A 25,149-nucleotide genomic window follows, 5' to 3' on the forward strand; every position below is an offset into this window, starting at 1 on the left:
ACTACATATGAAACATGTCAATCAAGACATTGCCCTGACAAGCCTGTATATGTTTTAGAATACATTTTTTTATTTAAAATTATTTAACATAAACATCCATGGTTGAGTCCCATCAAACTCTGTCAGTATAAAACATCAAGCTCAGTAGTCAGCAATTGTTCGTGCAGAGGATGGTATATGTCCAAGAGTTCTTAGAGTAGAGTACTGTGGAAATGTAGCTGTAATATTAGCCTTATACGTGGCTAATGGCTCAGATGGTGTGGTCTGTCAAGTCATCTCCCGTTTGGCAATCCAGATAAAGAGAAGATCAGGAGGAATGAGAGTCTTTTCAGGATACATTGCTCATAAAACATGTCCTTTACAGTTCCGTGGCTGAACCCCATTCATTGTCATCAAAGTCATCTTGATCCTCTGAGCTGTCACTCCCGTTGATCTGGGTCCGGCGACTGTGCAGTGCCTCGTGATGCGCTAGCCTGTTGGAGAATAATAAATAATTAATATTCATTGCGGCCATTCCTCAAATTGTATGGTCATTATAACACCATAAATTAAAGCTCTCCATTATAACGCATTGACTTCAACTGAGCTATATTGGCCACCTGGGCACTGGCATACATCGCATTTAGGATATCTCCCCTTGATGAGCTGGTGCCATACTTACACAAGGAACTGAGGGGACTGTCTCTCTCCAGGCTCTGCCATGCGAGTCTAAGGACGGAGGAGAGTGAGAGAGGGTGAGGGTGTGACTGAGTGTGAGTGTGAAAAACTGAAAATGGCTACACCAAGGGTCACTGTGGAAACATCATGTGAATTCTTCATCATATATGAACATATAAAGGATGAGTAGGGGAGGATTGAGTGCTTGTACCTGCTGCAGCTTCTCCTCTATGAAGGACAGTGTAACGGGCGGTGGCGGAGGGCTCTCTGGAGGAGGCTCTGCACCCTTAGGCCTGGGGTCTGGAGCCTGGAAGTCTGGTGGTCCATCTGATGGCGTAGTTGGGACTTGGATCTCTGTGGCGCTGTAGTCCGAGTCACTGAAGCTGCGGCTGCGTGGGGACGGGGCGTCCTGACGTGGGGGGCTGTAAGAAGGGGGCAGCTGAGACTGGGGCTTTGGGACGTAGAGGATGGGGGGCAGCCCGTCAGGGGGGAGCTGGTACACGGGCTCAGCCTCGGGGGCAGGCGCTAGGCTGTGGTGGGGCTCAGGGCTAGGGCTAGGGCTAGGGCTGTCGCGGTCCCTGGCAGGCTCAGAAGAGCGGGCCAAGGCGGTCCCCCTGCTCCTGGAGTGACGCGCAACGTCCTCCGGGGGACTAAAGGGATCGTCAATGTCCTCGTTGTCAGTGTAGAGCTCTCCCAGCTCTCCGTCGGTGTAGGCCTCTCCGTCTGTGTCTTCGTAATCGCTGGCCGCACGGCTGTCGCAGCTCAGGTAGTCTGAAGCGTGATCAGGGGCCAACTCATCCAGCACCTCCGTCTCACCCCCCTCCAGCTGCACACAAACACAAATATATTGATTTACCAAGTTGATGTTTTCATATTGATTTGTCATATTGATTTACCAAGTGTGGTCAGAATTGACCCTCCATGGATGATATATTAAACTCAAGAGGATACATGTTCAAAACACATTCAACACTAAAACAGTATAATGGTGTTGCATACCGTAACTTCGGAGACCCAGACTGGCTTGGCTTGCTGTTGCCGTATTTTGTCTTTCAGAGCCTCATACCACACATGTGAACCAGGCTGCAGATCAATGTGGGCTGTGGAGGCAAGCAGATGTAATAGTTATTGAATGATAAATGTTTTATTTGGTTGGTTTCACTGATAGTGGGCACGTAATAATGACATTTCTTTATTGTAAATCACTTTTAGTACCTTTTCAGTAGCCAATTTACTTTATAGCTTAATTTACTTTATGTCACATGGGACAACTTACCAGAGAACAGATGACTGTAGTGTTTCCTAACTTTCGTGGCCGAGGCATAGAGACGGCGAGAGCTCTTGTTGGAGTCAGGAGCGTAGCGTTGCCTCATGGTCTTCACGTCCTTACGGCTGTGAGGGTCCAGGAAGAACACCATGGGGTGGTACTGTATGTAGTTCAGCCTCTCCACTGCGGTGGGAGTGATGTCCAGCAAGGGATGCTTGTTCTGAAATGCCAAATGGAACGTTTAAGCAACACCAAGTTACTGAAGACATCTCTCGAAAGACATCTCTATTGGCTTCCAAAAGTCATGTTTAGTTTCTGACCTGCTCAGCGATCTTCCTCACAGTGTCCAGCTTGATCACAGTGGATGAAGTGCGTTCCGCTCCGCTCCTGGGAACCATATCTGGAGCAGAAAACAACGAGTGAAAAGGGAGATCCTCTAAAGCTCCTAAATGAGTTACAGTTACTGTGATTGAAAAAAACAACTTACCTGCAACTTGAAATTCATCTGGCATTTCTCTGGCCAACTTCTCCATGGCAATGTCATTTAGAGGGCCAAGGATGACAATGGGTCGTTTAAAATTAGCTGGAAAACATAGAACAAAACGTCTCAAGGTTAGCCACATTCTGACTAATCAGCAACTTCAGCAACAAGGAAAATACCCTTCAAAGGATAGTTTTTCATAAATGTCAATAACAGTTTCTTGCTTGGCCTCCTTACCTTCTCTCAATAGGACCTTTTCATAGGCTGGAAATTTGCCCTGGATCGTCAGCATCAGGAGGTCGTCTCGGGTTCGCCTGGTATTTTTCTTGGCCCCCCGAAGCCCCCTCATCTTCCAGAACTCTGCCCTCTGACCTGAGGCCTGTTTCTCAGCCGCTAATACCCTCTGGGCCTGCTCCGTACTGGCCAGGGTCTCAGCCCTGCAGCAAAGGGGAGCATCACCATCAGGTCAAAGTCAAACACCCATTGTTTCCTAACCACATGTTCGTGCAGTTGTTTTTTTCCTTTTCAAACAAGGTCACCTATTTTAAGCAATCAACAACCACACCATCATACTGGTTTCAACTGTGCATCTGTTGAAAATGACCAAGTGTTGAGTGCACACTTTAAATAAAGACTGAGTTAAAGTGAAGTAAAAAAAAAAAGGAGTTTTCCTCTTTGACTGTTGTGAAATTAATTTGCTGTACATCTTGATATCCATGAAGCATGTCTGCTGTAGCTGAAGCATGTACGGTTTTACACACCTGGTCTGGTTGGGGATGGTTCCCTTGTCAAGCTCGTGCAGGTCATGCCCCATGCGCACAGCCAGCCAGTTGCCCAGCTTGCCCCGGTGCATGGTGTCCAGCACGCGGAACACCTCCCCCCGGGTGAAGCTCAGGCCGACGTTGCCCTCTGCCTCATGGTCAAAGTGTGTGCGGATATAGAAGGAGTCTCCGATGTTGGACTTCATGATCTTCTTGTAAACTATGGCAAAGAGGCGCAGGAGATGAGGAACTCACTGAATTGTCTAGACAAGGTCATGATGTTGTAAAACTTGTGTGTAGGTTGTTGTGGTAAGTAAAGGTTAATCATTCCAAATGGCATAATGCCTTAAGCTCACTGGAAGAACACACCACTTCCTGGGATAATGTGACAGTTTGGACAGAGGGGGTGCATATACACATCAGCCACAATAGCCTAACACTAAACCAACACGATGGAACAATAGCCTACCAGTGAAACCAACACTATGGAACAATAGCCTACCACTAAACCAACACTATGGAAAATAGCCTACCAGTAAATTAACACTATGGAACAATAGCCTACCACTAAACCAACACTATGGAACAATAACCTACCACTAAACCAACACTATGGAAAATAGCCTACCAGTAAATTAACACTATGGAACAATAGCCTACCACTAAACCAACACTATGGAACAATAGCTTACCAGTAAAACAACACTATGGAACAATAGCCTACTGGTAAAACCAACACTATGGAACAATAGCCTACCAGTAAACCCACACTATGGAACAATCTGCCACCCTTTGATGTATGTTTTTTATAGAAAACTAGTTCTAATTCATACTAGCCACTATGTATTATATTCACACTATATATCCATCTAGTTCTGTGTTCCACCTCACGATAATGTATGGAATGCTTTTAGAACTATATCACCAATGGTTACCATGTTAGAAAGCTTTTATCAGCTTTTTATCAGTTGGTGGTGTTTGTAAGGTTTTTGTAAGGCGTGCATTTCAGGAAGTAAGCTTGCTAGTTTTAGACCGAAAAGTCTGACTGTTGCTTTAAAAAATAGATAGCTGTGTACTTACTGTCCATTTTGTTCTGTGTGCGGAGGGAGATGGGCTCCCCTGTGCGGACGTTCAGCAGATACATGGCTGCTTCCTCTCGTGTGAAGTGATTGAAGTCTACGCCATTTACCTGCAAAAACCCGCAGTTACATTTAAACTGATGTTTTCCTCACCACAGAAACACCACGTGTTGTTCTGTGCTTCTGAACAGAGAACCGTATTGCCTATAATAGTTCTATAGGGACTGTATTTAAAATAGTTCTATAAAGGGACTGTATTTAAAATAGTTCTATTAAGGGGCTGTATTAAAAATAGTTCTATTAAGGGGCTGTATTAAAAATAGTTCTATTAAGTGACTGCATTTAAAATACTGCTCCATCTACCTGCATGATCTGGTCCCCCTCCTTCATCCCCTGCCTCTGTGCAGGACTGTTGGGTTGAACGCCCCCAACGAAGATCCCCACATCATTTCCTCCGACCAGCCGTAAGCCCACACTGCCGTCCTTCACAAAATCCACTACATTCTGGTCTGAGCTATACCTAAGAGCCAGAGACATGAAGTCAGGTTCAATTCCCAAGGTACACATACATTAGCACCTACTGACACACACACACACACACAATGAGTATAAACACAAGTGAAATCTCACCCCTGGTTATAAGTGGGAAAGGCATCTGGAGGGAGAGCGTAAACTGGCTCCTCTATGGCCTTCACTGGAAGATAAAGCACACGCGATTTAGAAGGAGATAAAATACACAGTTTCTATAGAAAGAATGCTCCGAGTTCAGTGACGTGTCTTTCTTAACCTAACAGTAACATTGGGGTGAAGCTGATCACACGGTTCAATGAGGAACCCTTCAGGATCTCAAGGACTTCTTAATGACTTTGATTCCATTCAGCAATGAGAGCAATCATTAACCATCTCATGCTTGAAGCATAACACTACACTAACAGAAAGAAGTACACCTACCTTGTGGCTTGCTGTTGCTTGCCTTGGACACATCAGAACGCAGCGTACCATTGGCGCGTGGAAAACTGAAAGTGAAAAATAACAGCCCATTCGATATGAATTCAAACACGTGGTGCCTAATAACAGTCTTCTAGCACAACAAACACTACACCTCCTGAGTATGGATTTAGCACACAGGGGAAACATTTCCCATTGATTAACAATGGCCCAGCCCGAAGGAGGAAGTGTTTTGCCCTTTCTATGGGTGACGGACATCTGAGCCTGGTGAGAATCCATGTGGGGTGGGGCCCACTGAACTGAGCCCGGATCAGAGGGCAGTACAAGAAGGATCTGATTGGGTACCTGTGGTTGCTCTCGTCCGTGCTCTCATAGCGTCTGGGGGGAGATGGGGCTCGCTCGGACTCAGAGGAGTCTACACAACACACACACACACACACACACACACACACACACGGAGAGTGAACAATGAGGGAGGGTTGAATGTATAGGAGCAGCTTTGCTGTTTTAAATCCGTCTCCTTTCTTATAATTTCTATTCTAACCATTCTATTGTATAGTACAGTATTAGTCCTCTGAGATAAAGTATGAACGTTAGTGTACATGCTATGGAACAGACCTTCTGGTGGAGGCCTGGCTGGGGGTAAGACCCTTCGTAGAGAGTCCTCCTGTCTGACCACGACTGGTGATGATCGCATTTCAGGAAGACCTCTGGCACAGGAAGTAAAACATGTCACCTCATTGCCGATTGGCCAATACCTTAGTTGCACATTAATACAAACTACTTTTATAGCCGGATTTGTACTTGATGTCTGAATTTGACTACTTTACATCAAATCACTATTTGTGGTTCAACTCACCCAATTGCTCTCAAGGAGCCCCTGTTTATTGGAGACTCCGGTCTTGGAGCAGGGGCATAACTCGCCTCAGACTCAGTATCTGAGGGACCTGTTTCAACACGTGATGGTAAACATGTCTTATCACTGAACAACGAGACTCCAGTCACACTTTAATCAGGGATGCAGATACTGACATTTCAAAGTCAAAACACATCTCTTCAGTGAGCCCACATCCAGTTAATGATAATGTATTGATGCTGATAAGGTTTGGCATTTCTTTGTGGCAAGAATTGTTTTAGTTTTGACAGTTTTGCTAGTTCATTTCGGTTTTTGAGGTGTTTGCCCCTTTAAGCACTTTCGAGAAAAAGGCTCATGCGGTTGGAACAGCCTACGAGTGTGAAAATGAATGTGTGCTGTAGGTGATCCGCACTCACCCCTGTCAGTGGTGGGCTTGGGCACTGTGGGAGCGGTCCAGCGTGGGGGTTCTACTGCGGGGGCTTTAGCAACCCCTGGGGGCTTTCTGGAAGAGACAGAGAGAGGTTAGAGGTCAGAGGTGAATTGGAGATAAGAGTGAAAATGAGAGAGAGAGAAAAAGGGGAGGGACAAGGAACTGAGTGGCAACTCAAATAAATACCGGGAAAAATTGTGGAACCTTTGAACTTCACCACACTGCACAACGCAGGCGAAGCCTCCTAACATCCATTTTGATCTGTTCATGACGTGCTATGGCACAGACCAAGAGGAGGTCACTTGACCAGTTTACTTTTATTCAAAGGCTAACTTTTTTGATGCGAAATAACCTTTCTTTTCCTTCATAGGCTTAAATCTGGCCTACAAATCAATACAAATGGCCCATTGTAATGTAGAGTGTACACTTGTGTAACACAGGAGTCTCAGAGCAGATGACTGCTAATGACCATATTTTAATCATTTTGATGATAAAAGTGGGCAGATGTTGAAAATAAATTAAAAGCACATACACTACAGGGACATGCTCAGAAGGATTTTTTTCCCCATTTTATTATTTCATTAGCACACATATTCACACTGGAACAAATTGTTTAAAAAAAAAAAAAAAAAGAGAGAACAAACTATACACAAATGACGAGCAAACAAAAAACTAACAAGTCAAAACTAAAATGAATATGTGATTTAGCAAAAAAAAAAAAAAAACATAGCATCAAAAATCATAACCAAAGCTAGGAAACTAGGGTGAGGTCTAGGTTTAGGCATGAGTTGATCAGTGGCCCCTGTAACAGTGGCCCCGTCCCGAGGCTCCTGCAGAAGGGCCAGCAAGGCAGGGTTGGCTGCTAGGCCTCCTCCTAATACCTGTATCTGCTGTCCTGGGTGCGACGGGAGGTGCTGCCATCTGACTCCGACTCTGAATCTGTGGAAATGAACAATTAAACATTTCACTTAGCCAAACATCTCAGCCCATCTTTCCCCAAGACATGTTGAAACCTGTACAATCGGTAATTACTAAAAGTGAACCGTCTCTCAGGGGTCAGGAGTCCCTCAGGAGAGAGAGAGAGAGAGAGATAGAGAGAGAGAGATAGAGAGAGAGATAGAGAGAGAGATAGATAGAGAGATAGAGAGAGAGAGAGAGAACACCGCTATTTAAAGGTGTAAACCTCGCACTGACCTGGCGGTGGAGGTCTGAATGGCGAGGAGCCCCTGGAGTTGGCACGCAGGTTGGCAGGCAGATCAGGGAGGACTTTGTATCTCGCGTGGCTATCAGTCTTGGGACTCTTCCGTCTGGCTGGGGGAGAACTGCCCCTGTCAGAGTCCGACTCGGAGACCGCTGCAGAGGGAGAGAGCAGGGAGAGAGCAGGGAGGTAAACACCTGATGGGCACCACTGAGTTCCCTCGATAGTACTGGTCCACTGAAGTCTCCTCTAACTCTTTGTTTTACCGACTGCTTGCCCCAGCTTACACAGGATGTTCTTTTCGTCGAGTGCAAACACAGGTGTCTGTGATGACTGTATTATATTATTAGAATGATCATCAATTCAATTGTGTGATAATAATGTACTGTAATAATAATAATGATGTAAATAATCATTTATACAGCTCTGTAATGTCATTCACATCTGCAGACCTATTCAACTGCTTTAGAAGTTTCTAAACTGGGAGGTCATCTAGAGGGGTGTGGTGTAGGACACTAGAAGAGAGGTCGTACGTTTGCGTGGGCGTGAAGCGGAGGAGGAGGGCCGTGGGGCGTTCCAGTTCGGGGAATCACGAGGATTGGGTAGAGTGGAGATGCCAGACAGAACCCTGCAATCATGAAAAACTCTTTAAAAGCAAAAACAACCTCGATGCAATACAATTGAGTTGTACAAAAATGGCTCTCGGGAGTGAAGACGTAAATATCCAAACATATGGTATTAACAGCACACTATCCATATTCACCTGTATCTGTCAGAGTCCCTCGTGTCTGGGCTGTCCCTTCTTGGAGGGGGAGGAGAATCGCTTCTGTCTGATTCAGACTCAGAGGGGGCTGCAGCCAATCAAAATACACCAAAGGGAAGTTAGGCCACTGTGGGAGCAGTGGAGATCACAACAAACATCACAGTCCACTGAGTGACAGAAGATGGTTACATCTGATTCCACATCGGAATGGAGAGTGGTTCAGTGACAGCTAAGCATATGATGTTAGGTGATTCCCTGCCATAGGTGTGTGTGTGTGTGTGTGTGTGTGTGTGTGTATCCAGGATCAGTGCAGTACTAGATGTCCTTTGGGCTGCCCTGCTGGACTCACCTCTCCGCCTGGGAAGGCTGTGCGCGGGGGGTCGGTTCAGCGTTGTGCGCACAGGAGACGGGTCACGGGACTTTGGCTTCGGCGGAGGAGCTTCTGCTCGGGTTCTAGAACACATAGGCTCAGTTCAGACCAGAGATCACAGCAGACCTAATAAACCTGACCTGATGAAGCAGGTGAAAGTACCTGTGTGTACGACGCTCTCGGGCGGGGGGACGAGATGATCTGCCCCTGGCTGGCGAATCTGAATCCAGATCTGAAATGTCTAAGCGAGCGAAATGTAGAATCAGATATTTGATCTAAAGAGCTGGTGTGAAATGCTGCTCGCTCTGTATATATATATATATATATATACACACGAGACACTGATCATCAGTGGACCTGGGGAACTTCCACCTCCATCTCTCACCTTCTAGCTCAGAGCTGTCTCCATGCCTCTCATCCCCACTGTTCCGTGGACTGTCTTCCACTTCAGGGATGCTGACCAAGAACTTTCGGCTGTCTCTCAGGACCACCATGGTCAGCCGGCCTCTGGACTTCTCCACAAGATGCTTAGTCTCCAGCAGTGACAGGTTCTCTGTGGTCATTCCATTGATCTATGGAGCAATCAGAATCGTGATCAAATTGGAACATTTCAGTGTCATTTCAACACTGAGTCATCGTGAGGAGTACCCATTTAAAGACCGCGGGAATGGATGAATATTACCTTCAGAACAAGATCTCCTTCTTGTAAAGTCCCCTCTTTGGCAGCCAGTCCAGTAGGCGTCATGTGTTTAATAAAAATCTGGCTTCCCAGCTTCATTCCGTACTCTGAACAGTGATAAACAGCACAAAGTCATCATTCCAATTCCTTCAACCACTCTTACCTAATGACCATCCCTACTACAAAAACACATTTTCAAAGACAGAAGGATCCATTTCTGTTCTTCCCGACAGTAACTAAAGGCTCCCCCAGTCCCCTCACCATCGGTCTGCTTCTTCTTGATCAGCGTGGTTCTGATGGGCTTGTCCGCGGCGTCCTGCTGCGGCAGGCGCTTGAAGCCGGACATGAGGGCAAGGTCGTGGCCGTTGCGCTCCGGAGAGGCGCTGCGCCCCCTGCGAGGGTCCCTGCCGTAGCTGCCCGTGTCGGAGCCCCTGCGGGGCCGCCGGTGGTTGGGGTCTTCGGCCAGCAGGTTGGAGCTGGACTGGGCGCGGGTCGGCCTGGTGGTGATGGGTATCTGGATCACCTTGGGCCTCTTCACTGTCTGGAGGAGATGAGATTGACATTTACTACAACTGCCTGATTTAGGTTTGAAAAAGTAAAACATCACATATGTTTTGCTCTCTCCATCCTCTCTATCTCTACCCATGCAGTTCAACGATTTCACTATTAGCAAATACATTTTTGTAACACAAAAACAAAAACTATGGAAAAACCATTCCATTTCTACATGATAGCTGTAGTACTGATGTACTTGAGCTTGTGCCTATGACCTTCTGAGGAAAGACTTGAAGTGAAGTGTTTGAGAGCCTGTTTGAGAGCTAAAATGGCGTTTTTTTGGTTCTTACAACGTTCGCTGTTTTTCCACAGCTCTTCAGGTTCTGAATTGTGAAGTTAGACGTGCCATTCTCCATGGAAACCCCATTGACCATAACAATACGATCTCGGGTACTGTTCAAAGAGAGGAAAGGAAGAACAAAAGCCCTGTCAGCTTTAGCATGGAACAGGTGTGCGTGTGTGTGTGTGTGTGTGTGTGTGTGTGTGTGTGTCTGAGAGAGTTAGCGAGAGAGAGAGAGAGAGAGATACACCATCACTGCTGCAGGTAAACATATGGCAGGTTAGACCTGAAAAACTGTAGTAGGATATGAAGTGGAACTATTGTTGTGAATAAAAAGGTCACTCAGAGCCAGGAAGACGACAACTCACTGTAGCACCCCCATAGCAGGTCCATTGCGCACCACGTCAGACACCACCACCGCCGTGTCTCCTGTGTCGGGATTAGGCTTGTCTCGGCCCCCGGACAATGCAAAGCCAAAGCCCATTTTCGGATCCTGTTAGAGGGAAAGAAAGAAAGAGTGAGAAACACACACACAGAGAGAGAGAGAGAGAGAGAGAGCACATTACACTCCACTGTGCCACATGACCTCCCCAATCTTAAATTCCAAACAGCAGGGTGTGGTTGACGGTGGCTCTGAAATAATGGCGCGTGAAGTCTGTCACGCTTGTGACCATTGCCGTTTCTACTGAGCAATTCAGTATTTTTTCACGAGTCAATCTTTCAAAGAGCCCCACTGTTTGCCCAACGCTAACACAGTTAAGGGCGCAGGGTGTGTACTACTGTAAGCAGAGGTGTATGTAAACACACTTACCTTGCTCAGTGTTACTGTGTGCTGCTCCCATATCGTCATTTCCTCCATGTCTGGGTGCTGAAAGAAAACACAGAAAGATTAAAGCGTCACATTCAATCAAAAACTCGATTTCCAAATGGAAATGAAAAGTAACTATGGTACATAACAACGGTAACAGTGAAACAGGACAAAAACATAAGCACTAATCCATTGGCAGGGCCTCACTTTTCTGGCAGAGCTCACTCCCCTGTGTGCTCTCGTCTGAGGTGGAACAGGAAGAGTGAGTCAACATGAGCATGCCCACACCTGTGACATTCCTGCGGGACAGGTAATGGGGAGGAGCCTGACCCAACCACAGCCATCCCCCGCAGCACTTGCTGCTAGACTCGCGTTGCGAACAGAGACGACACCTGACACCAATGAACCAATGGACCGTCCCGACCAAACCCTTAGTCAGGCCCCCCCCCCCACACACACAGAGCACCCTTTAGCATTCTTAGCGTGCCTAGCTCTTGTCACTGCATTTCCCGCATACCTGTTATTTCAAACCTTAACACCGGGGCCGGATCATCGATAAGCATCAACACATTTACGTACAAGTACTACGCTTTTGGTCGTTTTGAAACTGGATTGGACCATGTCGGCATTTCAGGCTTCAGTAATATACTGGGTTTTGATCCATGATGACAGATCACACAGCTTTTATTAAATGTGTGGTTTCCATACAGTAGTAGCCTGATTTGTAGTCACTTGTTTTATAGCCATTTCAAACAGTTATAGAATGTCAGAAACCTGTTGTCTATGTAGTTCAAAAAGATGCTTTCAATCCAAACTAGAAACTTCACAATAAAATGAGTCATTCTGTTTGGAGTGACCAACCACATGAAATGTGTCACTAAAATGTGTTCAAAGGAGTGGAGAGATTCTGAATCATTTAAAAGATATCCAAATCCCCATAACTAGACGTACACGTCACACAAAGTCCAATCTCAGTGGTAATCTCTCTTCAAGAAGAACGAACGTGTGTGTTGGAGCCTTCTAAACATGTGGCCTTTTGAAGTGCCCGAGAGCTGGTTTATTAAGGCCAGTAAGGTCAAATGAACGGCACAGTGATTTCAGCTCCCCCACAAATAAAGTATACACGCACTAAGACAGCATGACATAACAAGGATCAATTACACACAGACTTCCTACACATTCTTACTCCTCGGTTTGACTTCACCACACCAACGAAACTGATTGGTAAGTGCCACTCTAAGATGACTCAGCCAGATATCACTGAAACAGTACTTCAGATTGTTTCAAGGTAGAAAGACGGAGGGGGAGGTTTCTCTGCCCGCAGGGAGGGGGGGGGGACACACACACACACACACACAAACAAAGGCTGGCAGACAGACAGACAGACAGACCCATTAATATACACAGCAGAGGAAGTATAGCCAATCTGCTTATCAAACAATGCAAATGTCAGCGTTTTGGATATTTGCAGGACCTGTAAGTGAGGCTATCCAGGAACTATTGATTGCTCTCCAGAGCCTAAAAAAAAAAAAAAAACACTTACTCTGTAACCTATTAACAGCAGCTGGGTTTCTCCGACAAACATAATAGGTCATTTCCACCCGAGACACAAAGCACAAGGCAAGGAAGGACACATGCATTTAAATGTGCTGGACACTGAGTAATGAATAACACCAACAACACTATTAGAGTGTTGAATCTGAAGACAAAGTGCTTCTTCATAGTAATCCTAACTGAGTATTATTTCTAAAACTGGATTAACCCATTTCTTTCATGCTGTGACAGGCAGTGCATACATGCTGTGATCAAAAGTGCAACGAAGGAGACATCAGTCACCCACTCTTTGTCTATACTAAAGGGGGACGCTGAAAAACCATTTGGCTCCACAAAGACCCACAACAGAACTTGAATCATAAACGCACAAATGTTGTTGATGTTTAAAAAAACACTACAACAGCAGACAATATTTTCCACTATGTTGATTATAAATGCAAACATTTCAGGATTTAACACTTTGCTTAATGTTTACATTTATATTTCAGGCAGCAGCTCCTGGCAATGAAAGTGGTGGCTGCCATTGGTTCAGCAGTGGCCTACACGTACAGCTTGTGACATTGAGACAAAAGGTTTACTGCAGTGTAACACATGTCCTTGCTCTCAAAAACGTTCACGTGTCTCTTAACCCAAAGGCAACAGGATCTTAAACATAGGCCGAGCTGCCCACTGCTTAAAGACACTCAGAGCAAACAATGAGAAGGCTGTAACACTCACCGGGTTCACAAACCGAACTGCCATTCCCAGGGCACGAGAAACACCTGCGACCTCGGCTGCCCTTCCCCCCCCCCCAAAAAACGACAACCTTCCTTCCACCTATGTGTTCGTCAAGGAAAACTTCAACCAAGGAAACGCATTCATGCAATACTCAGTAGAACACGCGGTTCTATTCCATTCATCGATTGCTCAGATAAAGAGGAATCAAAGCCTGACCGTTAGGTGCTGGTTGGGAGAAACACCTTGCGTAAGCCCAGCCCACCTGAGGAAATTTCCCCCACCCCTCTCTGCTCCCCCACCTTCCTGACTTTCATTGCCCACCGTTGCCATGGAGTTAAGGGGGAGCCTGGCAAACACAGGAAATCCCACAACACACAGGGAGCAGAAGGAACTAAAACACCTTATGACATTTACTACATGGCCATGGATTCAAGACTACCTTAGAGACACATTATATCCTTATTGTGCATTCCTCAACTAAAGAGTCTGTATCCATCCCTTTAAATAGCAACACCTGTTGCTGGAGGAACCCTTGACTGGCCTCTGGAGGAAGGTTCAGTATGTTGCTCAAACACCTTACAAAACCGCTTGGACTTCTAGGCTACGTAAGAGCACTGAATCCAGCTCTTAAAAGACTGACCAGCCACCCTGGCATCTTATGGAAGGAGAGATCTGTGAGAACATTGTGCAAAATGAAAACACAGCTTAATCCAACCCGTTGTTAGGACACAGTTCCGGGTTGGAAATGGACTTTCAAAAGAACACCTTATCTCGGCAGGGGCCGGTCACTGATACAGACACAAATACCTTCATCCTGACAACACACATAAGTGCATACAATCTAACACACATATGCAGGTACATGCATACACACACATAGCACAGCACATACACACTTACACACACACACACACACACACACACACACACACTCACCACAGCGGAGCACAGCACACCAGTAACACAATGCAAATGACATTACAAAAAGTCTGACCACATTCATCTGGGTCGACAGACCATCTCCTGGCCGGTGAAACAGAAAAGCCGGGTTAGAGAATGAGTAAGGTGTTGTGCTATGGCAACAGGGCAATCATTACCATCGTGTGTTAATTATTAACCAGGTGCTTACAGCACAAAAGGCAGAGAAGAGGCTGAGTTTCAGAAAGCGCTGATAGCTGACAGTGGATCATTTCTACCGATCTGTGTGAAACAGACAGACACTTGTTTGTTGTGTCTTTTTACAGAGTCTTTTCCCTTCTTTTGCAGCGTACATTTCACAGGTCTCTCCCACTCAAACAGAAAACGCTCCGACCATTCCACACATGGCTAATGAACGATGAACAAACCAGAAATTGTTCTCCTGCCATGGCTTCTATGTCCAGTCCCTGTAACTGATATCACTCATGAACTTCTCAGGGAGATGGGGGCCATGCTGGGCTTGCTCTGGGAGGAGCCCCAGCCAGCTCTGCAACATTTCACAAGCCTGGGGCCACACCAGAGCTGCACTTGACAGGAACTGTAGGATAGCAGGAACAAAAGCAAACAGCTCTGAAGGATATACTTCTCGCAACTTGAGGGTGTGCCCCTCCCCGCTCTGCTCTGTAAACAGTCTCTTACGACAGAAAGACATACTGCGATTAACAACCACCCTGCTGGGAAACTACCTTTTATGTCACCATGGACATTAGATGCTGTAAAAGAGCAAATGTCAAACGTTGAAGTTGCATAGAAAAGTTGTCCAAGTCATACGTTTCAGCTGCCTGTACTGGAGTAAATGTTTAACAACCACACTGGCCTGGCCAAGGGCCACTTGTTATCACTTAGCACAAGCCCTATTAGCACAACATATAACACACGTCCACTGACAAAACAGTACTTAATACTATGGGGTAGACTAAATCTAACAAAGATGAATAAATCTAGAAAAAGGAAGAGATGTACAAGTGTACTTTTTCCAAGGGAATTAATATAGCAGTTCATCTACAAAAGATATGCAAAGCTTATTTACAGTGTGTCCGTGGATACCTCTGTGATTAATACGTTTTTAAGAGTTTGTTGTTTCAAATACAGACTAACTTGCCAGGACTAACTTCAAATTTGAAAAGTCTTTGAAATTCAAATACAGAAACTCATGGAGCTCGTGCAGCAAGTGCAACGGAGTGAGATGAGAGTGAGAGTCATTTGGGAATGTGGCTGTCGAAACTGTAGTGAAACTACTGAACATGTGGATACCTGTACAGGTAGGAAAACCTGTAGTGCAGGTTGACAAAGGAGTGTGACAATACTGCTACAATCATGCAATGAAAACACCCCTTTCTCAAGCACTCAAGACATCTCAAATAGCTCAAGACTTACACCAGTCACACTTAAGGCCACAGTTTACAAGTCTCAAGCCAGATGCTCAGAGAGGATTTCAGGAGTGTTTGTAGGCCTGTATCCAGCTTGTGCTGACAAGTTGGATTGAAGACACAGTCTAACTGGTCAAATAAATATCTGACATTTCCCCCCAGTGACGAGGCTACTCAGTAATGAAGTAAGGGCCATGAATGTCATATGAGGGGACTTAGGCCTACAACTTAGCATACTAGAAGACAGGGTAAACAAACAAGTTTTACATTACAGATTCAGTTAAAATTTCAGACCAAAAAATAAAAAGAGCAAATATAAATAACCCATCTATTAACACAAATATTCGTTACACTGAGGTAATTCTCAGTGTGCCTCGTACACAGAACATGATTTGATATGTATTGCCTTACTGATGGTGCCTACTGCAAACGCAAACTCACAAAGTAAATATCTGCGTAACATTGTTAATGGTTTCACTTCAGCTATGCCTCTCTCTAAGAAGTCTGATATCAAAGAAAGTTAAAGGCTCTATGGCGACAGCCAAAGTAAACAGGGCTAACTTACTTAAATGCTTTTGAAAGCAGCTGATAAACCGATGAGCACTGATATGCGGAGGTCGTGCTGGCTTCAGATATGGCTCATACGTTCCAAGGTAAAATGACAATTGCCGTTTCCCTTTTACCAGCAGCTCTGATTCTGCTATTCCTGTAAGGAGGTCCAAAAAGCACCTGGGAAGTGTGGTAGTTCCCGCTGTCAGAGGAGGGTTGTTTCTGTACGGCTCTGTTTAGAGCAACGCGCTAAACTCTACCTAAGGACCGAAAGTGGGCGAGGCTCTTTATCATGGAATTCAGGTGAGAATTTCAACGTCCCACTCCTTAGCACTTCCGGTAGGTTTCTTGCGAAATAACCTCTTTGCACATTGTCAGTTTTAGACACACCGTGTTAGTTAAAGGATGCTAAAGCTGCTCGATTATTGCACAAAAATATAATCATGATTATTTTGGTCAATATTAAGATCACGATTATTGAACCCAATTACTCATTCAGTGTTTCGCCCGGACATGAGCCCGGCGACGCTGGACCCTCGGTGTTTTTTTTATTTTAATTAAAGAGTATTTTTGTTTTTACTTTATTAGTAGTTTTATCATCAAGGCATTTTATGTTTATGTTATTATATTATAATAATATATTAACCTATATTTTGTCTTCTTTACTTTTTAGAAATAGTAAATAGACTAATACATACAGACAAGTGTTATTTAAAATCATTTTTAGCTCATTTGTGTGCTGAGTTTTTTTCATATTCAGTTAAAAAGATAAGTAGCCTACTCTCCACTGATTAATGGTGCACTGCCACTTGTATCTGCTGGTGTAGGTTATAACTTTAGGTTAGTTGGTTAGGTTATAACTTTAGGTTATTTGGTATAGGGTTATAACTTTAGGTTAGTTGGTTTAGGTTATAACTTTAGGTTAGCTCTAAAGGAGAGGGCGCTGGATTTATAACAGGAGAGCATCATTGCGAAACCAAATGCAGCACATTCATCTTTTGATCTCGATTAGGCTATTTCGTTTTCATAATGGTTGGAAGCCATAATCGTAACTGCAATATCAATTAATTGCACATATAGCACATATAAGGCTACATCCAGCATATTGCAACAGGTCCCCCCCCCTGAATGTCTACTCATAGGCTGCTATTAAGGTTATCTAGTAATACTATACTAATACACAGAAAGTCATTGCTGGAAGGGCTGGCTGTTCGCAGAGTGCTTTATCAAAGCATATTCATGGAAAGTTGACTGGAAGGGAAAAGTGTGTTAGGAAAAGGTGCCCAAGCAACTGGCATGACCGCAGCCTTGAGAGGATTATCAAGCAAAGCCGATGCAAGAACTTGGGGGAGCTTCACAAGTGGACTGAGGCTAGAGTCAGTGCATCAAGAGCCACCACGCACAGAAGTGTTGCATTCCTAGTGTCAATCCACTTCTGAACCAGTGACAACGTCAGAACCGCCTTACCTGAGCGGAGGAGAAAAGAAACTAGACATTTTGCATTTAATTTGGAAATCAAGGTCCTAGATTCTGAAGGAAGAGTGGAGAGGCATATAATCCAAGTTGCTTGAAGTCCAGTGTCAAGTTTCCACAGTTAGTGATGATTTGGGGTGCCATGTCATCTGTTGGTGTTGGTCCACTGTGTTTTATCAACTCCAGAGTCAATGCCGTTATCTACCAGGATATCATGCTTCCGTCCACTGACAAGCTTTATGGAGATGCTGATTTCCTTGATTGGCCAGCCAACTGGCCTGACCTGAACCCCATACAGAATCTATGAGGTATTGTCAAGAGGAAAATGTGATCCACCAGACCAAACAATACAGGCGAGCTGAAGGCCGCTATCAAAGCAACCTGGGCTTCCAGAACACCTCAGCAGTGCCACAGGCTGATTGTCTTCCTGTCATGCCACATTGATGCAGTCATTTGTGCAAAAGGAGGCCTAACCAAGTATTGAGTCAATAAATGAACATACTTTTTTGTGTTTTGAGTTAAATAGCTGATTAAAGCTCTTCTCAGGTCGACATTTCAGTATTGTAAATGTTTTATTGTAATATTTTGAGAAACTGGATTTTTGATTTCCATGAGCTGTAAGCCGTAATCATCAAGGTTAAAACAAAAAAGGCTAGAAACATGCCACTTAATGTGCAATGATTCTTGAATATATGAAGGTGTCACTTTTTTAATTAAATTACAGAAAAAACTTTTCTACAATATTCAAATTTTTTGAGATGCACCTGTGTGTGTGTGTGTGTGTGTGTGTGTGTGTGTGTGTATATATATATATATATATATATATATATATTGACTACAGACGTCCTAAGGTGAAAATAGTCTTTAAGTAGTTGGCATTGCTGGACTTCCCTGTTTGCTACCCTTTTTTGTGTTGTTCATGTATATTATTAATTGTATGATTTTGTGTGTGTGTGTGTGTGTGTGTGTGCGTGTGTGTACATTAATACAGCAGGAAAAAATACCAGGACTTCCCTGAGCGCCAAGTCTGCCAGACGATGGCGCCAGAGACCAAGTGCAGATAAAACTTCAACAACGTGTTCCTGTTCTCTTCATACATTACAAACTCATGTCATTGATTTGCTTCAAAAGACCAGCAGTCAGACATTGTCAGCAATCTTTTATTTATTTCTTGACGAAGTTCAGATTGCACTGCAGAATGCTCCTTCTGTTACAAGTAGAAAACAACTTGAAAGAATTAATCAAAAGGCACAATTTGTACAGTATATACATCAATCTAAATTATAAATACATAGAAAAAAAATAAAGACAAACTCAGAATGAAAGTGCACAACTTAACACAAATAATATAATTTGCTCTTGTCATAGATACAATCAGTAGCATGTTTTTAGCAATAAATTATCTTTGCATATGATATATGAAAAAGGTGGAGAAACAAAGACAAAGAGTAAAGGTTCAGTCAGCTGAAGCGCTCATATGAATATGCAGACAGCAGAAAGTGAATTTCATAGTGCAAATTAAAATATGAAAATATGATTAGTAGCCCATACAATATTACTGAAATAAAATCATTTTAATCTGGTTGTTTTGTCTGGTTTCACCAACTTCTATCTGTTCTTTTTTTTTTTTTTTTTTTTTAAGCAGTGTATTTAATCGTAACCAGGTCAGCAAAACAAATTAAAAAATACATAAACTATAATAAGACACTGTGTGTTGTGATAAAACTGCTAAAAAACTAACAAACACCATCTGTAGTTATGAGTATTGCTGTGTTTCTTGGAGTGTCCAGATCCATTGGAATGTACTGGGAAAAGTAATCCCTCAATTTTACTTTGAGATGAAAGCCATTTTGTTTCCCCAAAATTCTCAGCTATAAGTAGCCTATATGACCATGCCATGTGAATACAAATCATCTGATAAAGGCCATTCAATTCTATAGAGACAGAACATATAAGAAGACTGGTAACATGATGCTGGATTAGATCACGTGTAAAGGCAGGTGTAAAGTGCCCATATACATGATAATACATATAATATCTATTTTTAATCTTAGGACGTCAATATGCCTGGAGTCAGACGTTTGGTGTTGGTGTGTTTATCTATAAAGTCTTAAGGCAAACTCTTAAAAATGGGGAATAAGACTGACTGCACAAGAAAACTAGCTGTGTGCCTGTAAGCACAATACTGTTTCACCTACAGTGATTTGGTTTTTCTGCATAATACAAACAAGAAGTCAATATATCATCCTTCTTATAGACACAGCATTTGATCAAAGAAAGGTTTTGACAGAGGGGCAGTTTCTACATTTAAATTCATTAACCAGATTTAGGTTAATCAATAAAGCAAGACCAAATCCACATAACTATGGCACAGAGGCAAATGGTGAATTGTTAGACTTCAGGCCCTCAGAATCTGTGGAATTAAATATAGTCTACATTGGAAACAGTCCCTCCATGTCATAACACATGTTCATATCTTCCAGTCTGAGACAGATACAGCATAGAAAAGCCCAGCAAGAGAAACACACTTGTAAGTGTCACACACAGATTCAATTCACTTATGTCACAAGTAGAAAGAAAATCTCCCACCGGTACACCACACACATATATGTACAGTATATTAATTCCTGAGCTGGAGAATAGGTCAGATGTAGCCAGAGACGTCTTTTGTTAAACACTTTGGTATCATTCTGCTAAAGTAAAGAAAAATGACACTTAAGCAAGATTGACTTAAACAGAACAGAAGTAGACCCTGAGGTCGAATACAGCAATGACGAATAGTGCAATAATAACATGTGTATCTCGGTTTCAGTTTGACTGCTGGACTCTTCCCTGACCAGTTTACTTTAACTGTATGCATCCCTCAGGATGAGTGTGAAACGTTAAGCGTGTCCCTTAAATATAAATAAAACAAGCAAATAACTTAACAAAACACAGCTGACTCTGTTATCATCAAGAGCACATTGCTTTTGTCCCCTCACAATGTTTCTACAAAGGTCACAAGTACTAAAAGCACATTTGTTCAAAAAAGACACGACAACATACAAAAGTTTCAAAATGACCACAACCCACCGCTGCTAGGCCCTATAACCAGCTTGTTTCAGTTTCAGGTGTTATTGCTTTAGACTGCCATTGGTCGTCACGGTTGGACTTCCCTAACGGGGTTCCCTGGTAAGAGAGCACAGTGCACTGCTTCAAAACAACTCAACTCAGCGCCAGAGAGCCGCTTGTACAGAGGCACGGAACTCTGTGATGTTCACAGCGGGATTAAACAACTCGCGCTGATGGAAAATTGGTGGATCTTGGAGGAGAAAATCAGAAAAACACATGTGATTTATCATGTTATTGACTGAGCTGACGTGAGCCTTCCTGAGAATTTCGTGAGAAGAGCCAATAAGAGTGCGTGACGCAAGAAGTGACGTAAGGCCACAAGGGGAGGCACCTCAGCCTGGCTTATCATGTGACCACAACAGGGAAGAGAGAAGCTCTCAACATCTTCCTCTTTCTCATCTCCCTCATGCTGGGAGCCACGAAAATGCCCAAAAAAACCCAGATCAATAAATATGGATGAATTTCTTGTTAAATATATAATGTACATTAGTTTGGGTGTATTTAAAAAGGCAAAATTCCACTCTCTCCAAAGGCACTGTTTTAACAGCAGATTGTAAGTACTTCCCCCTTCCTCCCACTTTGTTTTAGAAACATTCTGGAAAGCTTGTGAGAATAGTGGGGGTCTGAGAGGTGGACAGACAGCTATGTGGTAAACCTAAAAGAGAATATTTGATCCAAACCCCAACCATCCCCCTTGTAAGTTTAACGTAATGGTAAAATCCCTCCTTTGACACCTTCTCTATCATCCCTCCTCTATCATTCCAGTTCATGGCTTCACCCCTCTCTTCCTCCACCCAATGATCCAGGCAGGTGGCACCACAGAAGGCACACACATCGCTTAACACGTGTGCCTATGTACATTATATATTCATAGCCAAACTCAACACACATCGCTTAACACGTGTGCCTATGTACATTATACTGTATATTCATAGCCAAACTCAACACACATCGCTTAACATGTGTGCCTATGTACATTATATATTCATAGCCAAACTCAACACACATCGCTTAACACGTGTGCCTATGTACATTATATATTCATAGCCAAACTCAACACACATCGCTTAACACGTGTGCCTATGTACATTTTGTAATCATAGCCAAACTCAACAAAAATCCTGAAGGCTGAGGAGCCATAAGTGCTGTTAAAGCTGAGCTGCTGGGAGGGATCATATTTGGGGAGCATACTGTTGCTTGGAGACCAAAGTTTTTGGGTCTCCAGGGATACCTACTGGACCTGGACAGACCTGTGTGAGTGTGGCCAGGTGTTGTTGAGTGTGGCTAGCTGTGGCAAACTTTGGTCAGGCAGTGATCAGACGGCGGGCCTTAAGGGGGTGAAGGTTGGGCGGTGGTTTCAGAGCCAGTTCCCTATGGGAGGGGGTGGGGGTGGGCTTAGGGAACGGGGGTTAAGAAGAGTCCCTGCCCTGCAGTGGGAGCTTGATGACGGACTGCCTGTCCGAACCGCTCTGGAACATGTTGTTCAGCACCTCGCGGAAGTCAATGTGGACATCAGTGTTGCACGGTGCACTGGGCAGGGTCAACGAGGGCATCTCGTGGAAGAAGGACGGAGAGGAAGAGGTCAGGGCCGTGGGTGAAGACGGGGTGGGCGGCAGTGGGCTGTGAAGCGGTGGGCAGAGGTTCAAGTCGAACAGTTGGATGCTGTCCATGAACTCCAGTGAAAGCTTGTCCTTCTCTTTCTCCTGCTGCTGCGGCTGCTGCTGCTGAGACTCCAGAGGCTCCATGCTGAAGTCCTCGGCTGGGTCACTCAGACCCAAGGCTCCGCCCTCTGTGCTGTCCAGCATGTCCGCCAGAGGGGTTTTTGACAGCGACGGGAAGACGGCCCCTGGAGGTGGCGTGTAGAGGAAGGGGGAGAGGCCGCTCAACTGGCTGGGGTTGGACGGGAAGGGGAGCTGGCTGAGGAGGTCGATGTACGACTGCCGCTGTAGCTCCTCCCGCTCCCGCCGCCGCCGCTTCACCTCGCCGTCCATCTGCTGCAGCTCCTCACGCACGCGCAACACACACGACTCAGGAATCTTAATACCTGCAGCGCACACACACACACACACACACACACACACACACACACACACACACACACACACACACACACACACACACACACACACACACACACACAGAGAGAAAAAGAGTCAGACATGCTGCTTAAATCCTATGCACAACAGAACTAGGCATACGACAAATAATCTAAATAAACTCTGAATAATTTCCTCCCTTTCAAACCTTAATTCAGATTGTCTATGGACAAAAGACTCACAGCCCAGTGAGACTGCAGCCCAGTGAGACTGTAGGGTTTAGTTCCCTCTGCTACTGTAGGGTTTAGTTCTCTCTGCTACTGTAGGGTTTAGTTCTCTCTGCTACTGTAGGGTTTAGTTAACTGCTACTGTAGGCTTTAGTTAACTGCTACTGTAGGGTTTAGTTAACTGCTACTGTAGGGTTTAGTTAACTGCTACTGTAGGCTTTAGTTCTCTCTGCTACTGTAGGGTTTAGTTAACTGCTACTGTAGGGTTTAGTTAACTGCTACTGTAGGGTTTAGTTCTCTCTGCTACTGTAGGGTTTAGTTCTCTCTGCTACTGTAGGGTTTAGTTAACTGCTAATGTAGGGTTTAGTTCTCTCTGCTACTGTAGGGTTTAGTTCTCTCTGCTACTGTAGGGTTTAGTTCACTCACCAACTTGCTTGTGGAGCTGTTTGGTCTTGAGGCGGACAATCTGCAGGATGCTGGAGCCGGTGAGGTCGGCCACCACGTCGGCGACATGCTTCCACACGCGCAGCAGGGCGCCGCACAGCATGTGGTACTGACGCAGACGCATGCCCTGCGTGCACTCCTGCCCCTCCTCCACCTTTTTACACTTCCCATTCCTGATGCATGCACACACACACACACACACACACACACACACACACACACACACACACACACACACACACACACACACACACACACACACACACACACACACACACACACACACAAATTTAGAAATGTATAAACATGCATACATACATACATACACACACACATATACACCCAAATACAAACATTGACACATGAGATTTTTGCTAGGATTCTGTTTGCTGGCTCTCTGACATGTCGTGCAATCTGAGTTTACTTGAATGCAAAACTGCCATCAAAACACAGCCACATTACTCTACTGTCTTTTATATTTAGACTTGAGCTTGTCCACGTACCAGTTAGCATGGCTGCATTTCTTGAAAGAGAATGTGTACTGATTCTCCCAGATCTCCCTTGCCTCGTCAGCAGTGACCTGGGAGAGAAATATTCTGTTAGAGAATGTAAGAGGATATTCTTCTAAGTAATATGTATTCATGTTAATGTTAATATTTGTTGATGTTCATGTTAATGTTAATATTTAACTTATACAGTTAACAGCTAGCAAAGCCTGTTTCACGGTATTACCATTTCAACCCTGTAGGGGGCATTATGAGAATATATAGTAAAGTTGCTCACAGAACATGTTTTCAGCAAAATATCCACATTCCAATCTCCAGTCTCAATTAACCAGCTATGCAAATATTGTGACTGTGTGTGGACTGATGAGCACATATCCACATATATCTGTATCTTTATATATAAATCTGTGTGTGTGTGTGGACTGATGAGCACATATCCACATATATCTGCATCTGTTTTTATAAATGTGTGTGTGTGTGTGTGTGTGTGTGTGTGTGTGTGTTGTGTGTGTGTGTGTGTGTGTGTGTGTGTGTGTGTGTGGTGGAGAGGCCCTCACCTTCCGGTAGCGGTTCCTCATGTTGTCCAGGCTCTCGAGCTGGGCCTGCTTGCCGATGTTGGGCTTGTGGACAATGAGGCTGTGGCCTCGACCCTGCTCCGCCAGCAGCACACAGGGCTGAGTGCCCCTCAGCTTTGGTCAAAACACACACACACACACACACACACACACACACACACACAGGCTTAGAATCTCAACCTCTCAGAGCAGGTCAACAACTATCACAGCATACTGGCCATGTACATATTATACGCATCAGCTCAATAAGCATAGACCCAACAGTCCCTCAGTCTGACCCTCAGGATATGAATAATGTCTGAATCTTGTGTGCTGCTTTGCATTACAAATGTGATCAGATGAATACATGCATATGTACAAGCATTGGCAGTTAATTGGTGATACAACCGTCCCAATCTAGGGGGATCTAGAATGTTCTGGAAAGGGCTTGAACCTGAAGGCTAAACTGTCTCTCAGGCCTGGCTTTGTGGGTTAGCC

At 44.4% G+C, this 25,149-nt stretch overlaps 2 protein-coding genes across 9 annotated transcripts in view; both read right to left on the bottom strand.

Annotated features, from left to right (window-relative positions):
• Positions 1–48: 48 nt before the first annotated feature.
• tjp3 (tight junction protein 3) lies at positions 49–16,572 on the bottom strand. Of its 4 annotated transcripts, none has more exons than XM_031574754.2 (30): positions 16,317–16,572; positions 11,136–11,192; positions 10,693–10,817; positions 10,335–10,437; positions 9,751–10,030; positions 9,493–9,596; positions 9,196–9,382; positions 8,973–9,051; positions 8,790–8,893; positions 8,441–8,528; positions 8,211–8,305; positions 7,674–7,832; positions 7,361–7,418; positions 6,466–6,551; positions 6,053–6,140; positions 5,812–5,903; positions 5,539–5,608; positions 5,197–5,261; positions 4,876–4,939; positions 4,609–4,765; positions 4,247–4,355; positions 3,167–3,386; positions 2,643–2,842; positions 2,412–2,507; positions 2,245–2,324; positions 1,934–2,144; positions 1,657–1,757; positions 869–1,483; positions 662–708; positions 49–473 (listed from the first exon to the last, which is right to left on the bottom strand). In XM_031574754.2, the coding sequence occupies exons 2-30, from the start codon at positions 11,181–11,183 to the stop codon at positions 359–361; spliced, it is 3,846 nt and encodes a 1,281-aa protein (XP_031430614.1). In that variant the 5' UTR covers positions 11,184–11,192; positions 16,317–16,572; the 3' UTR covers positions 49–358. The 4 variants fall into 4 exon arrangements, with proteins under 4 accessions (XP_031430614.1, XP_031430616.1, XP_031430613.1 ...); XM_031574756.2 differs by lacking the exon at positions 16,317–16,572 and adding an exon at positions 14,340–14,457; XM_031574753.2 differs by lacking the exon at positions 16,317–16,572 and adding an exon at positions 13,404–13,622.
• Positions 16,573–18,919: 2,347 nt separating this feature from the next.
• The window catches only part of si:ch73-63e15.2 (protein strawberry notch homolog 2), a 66,729-nt gene continuing 60,499 nt past the window's right edge, over positions 18,920–25,149 (bottom strand). For all 5 annotated transcript variants that reach the window (XM_031574749.2, XM_031574750.2, XM_012815607.3 and 2 more), the window contains 4 exons: positions 24,655–24,786; positions 24,095–24,171; positions 23,574–23,764; positions 18,920–22,928 (listed from right to left, as the gene is read on the bottom strand). In XM_031574749.2, coding sequence (XP_031430609.1) covers positions 22,294–22,928; positions 23,574–23,764; positions 24,095–24,171; positions 24,655–24,786 — 1,035 coding nt within the window. In that variant the 3' untranslated portion in view covers positions 18,920–22,293. The remainder of the gene's footprint in view (positions 22,929–23,573; positions 23,765–24,094; positions 24,172–24,654; positions 24,787–25,149) is intronic.

The sequence above is a fragment of the Clupea harengus genome, chromosome 10 (assembly GCF_900700415.2).
Source record: "Clupea harengus chromosome 10, Ch_v2.0.2, whole genome shotgun sequence".
Classification (NCBI taxonomy): domain Eukaryota; kingdom Metazoa; phylum Chordata; class Actinopteri; order Clupeiformes; family Clupeidae; genus Clupea; species Clupea harengus.

Bases quoted from the DNA above. Each gene is read 5' to 3' on its own strand.
- tjp3 (XM_031574753.2), bottom strand. From the start codon at position 13,427: ATGGCAGTTCGGTTTGTGAACCCG. The intron at 10,818-11,135 runs GTAAGTGTGTTT...TCCCTCTAACAG, and splicing joins ACACAGTAACACTGAGCAAG to GATCCGAAAATGGGCTTTGG. The intron at 6,552-7,360 runs GTATTAGGAGGA...TGTCTCTTCCAG, and splicing joins ACCCAGGACAGCAGATACAG to AAAGCCCCCAGGGGTTGCTA.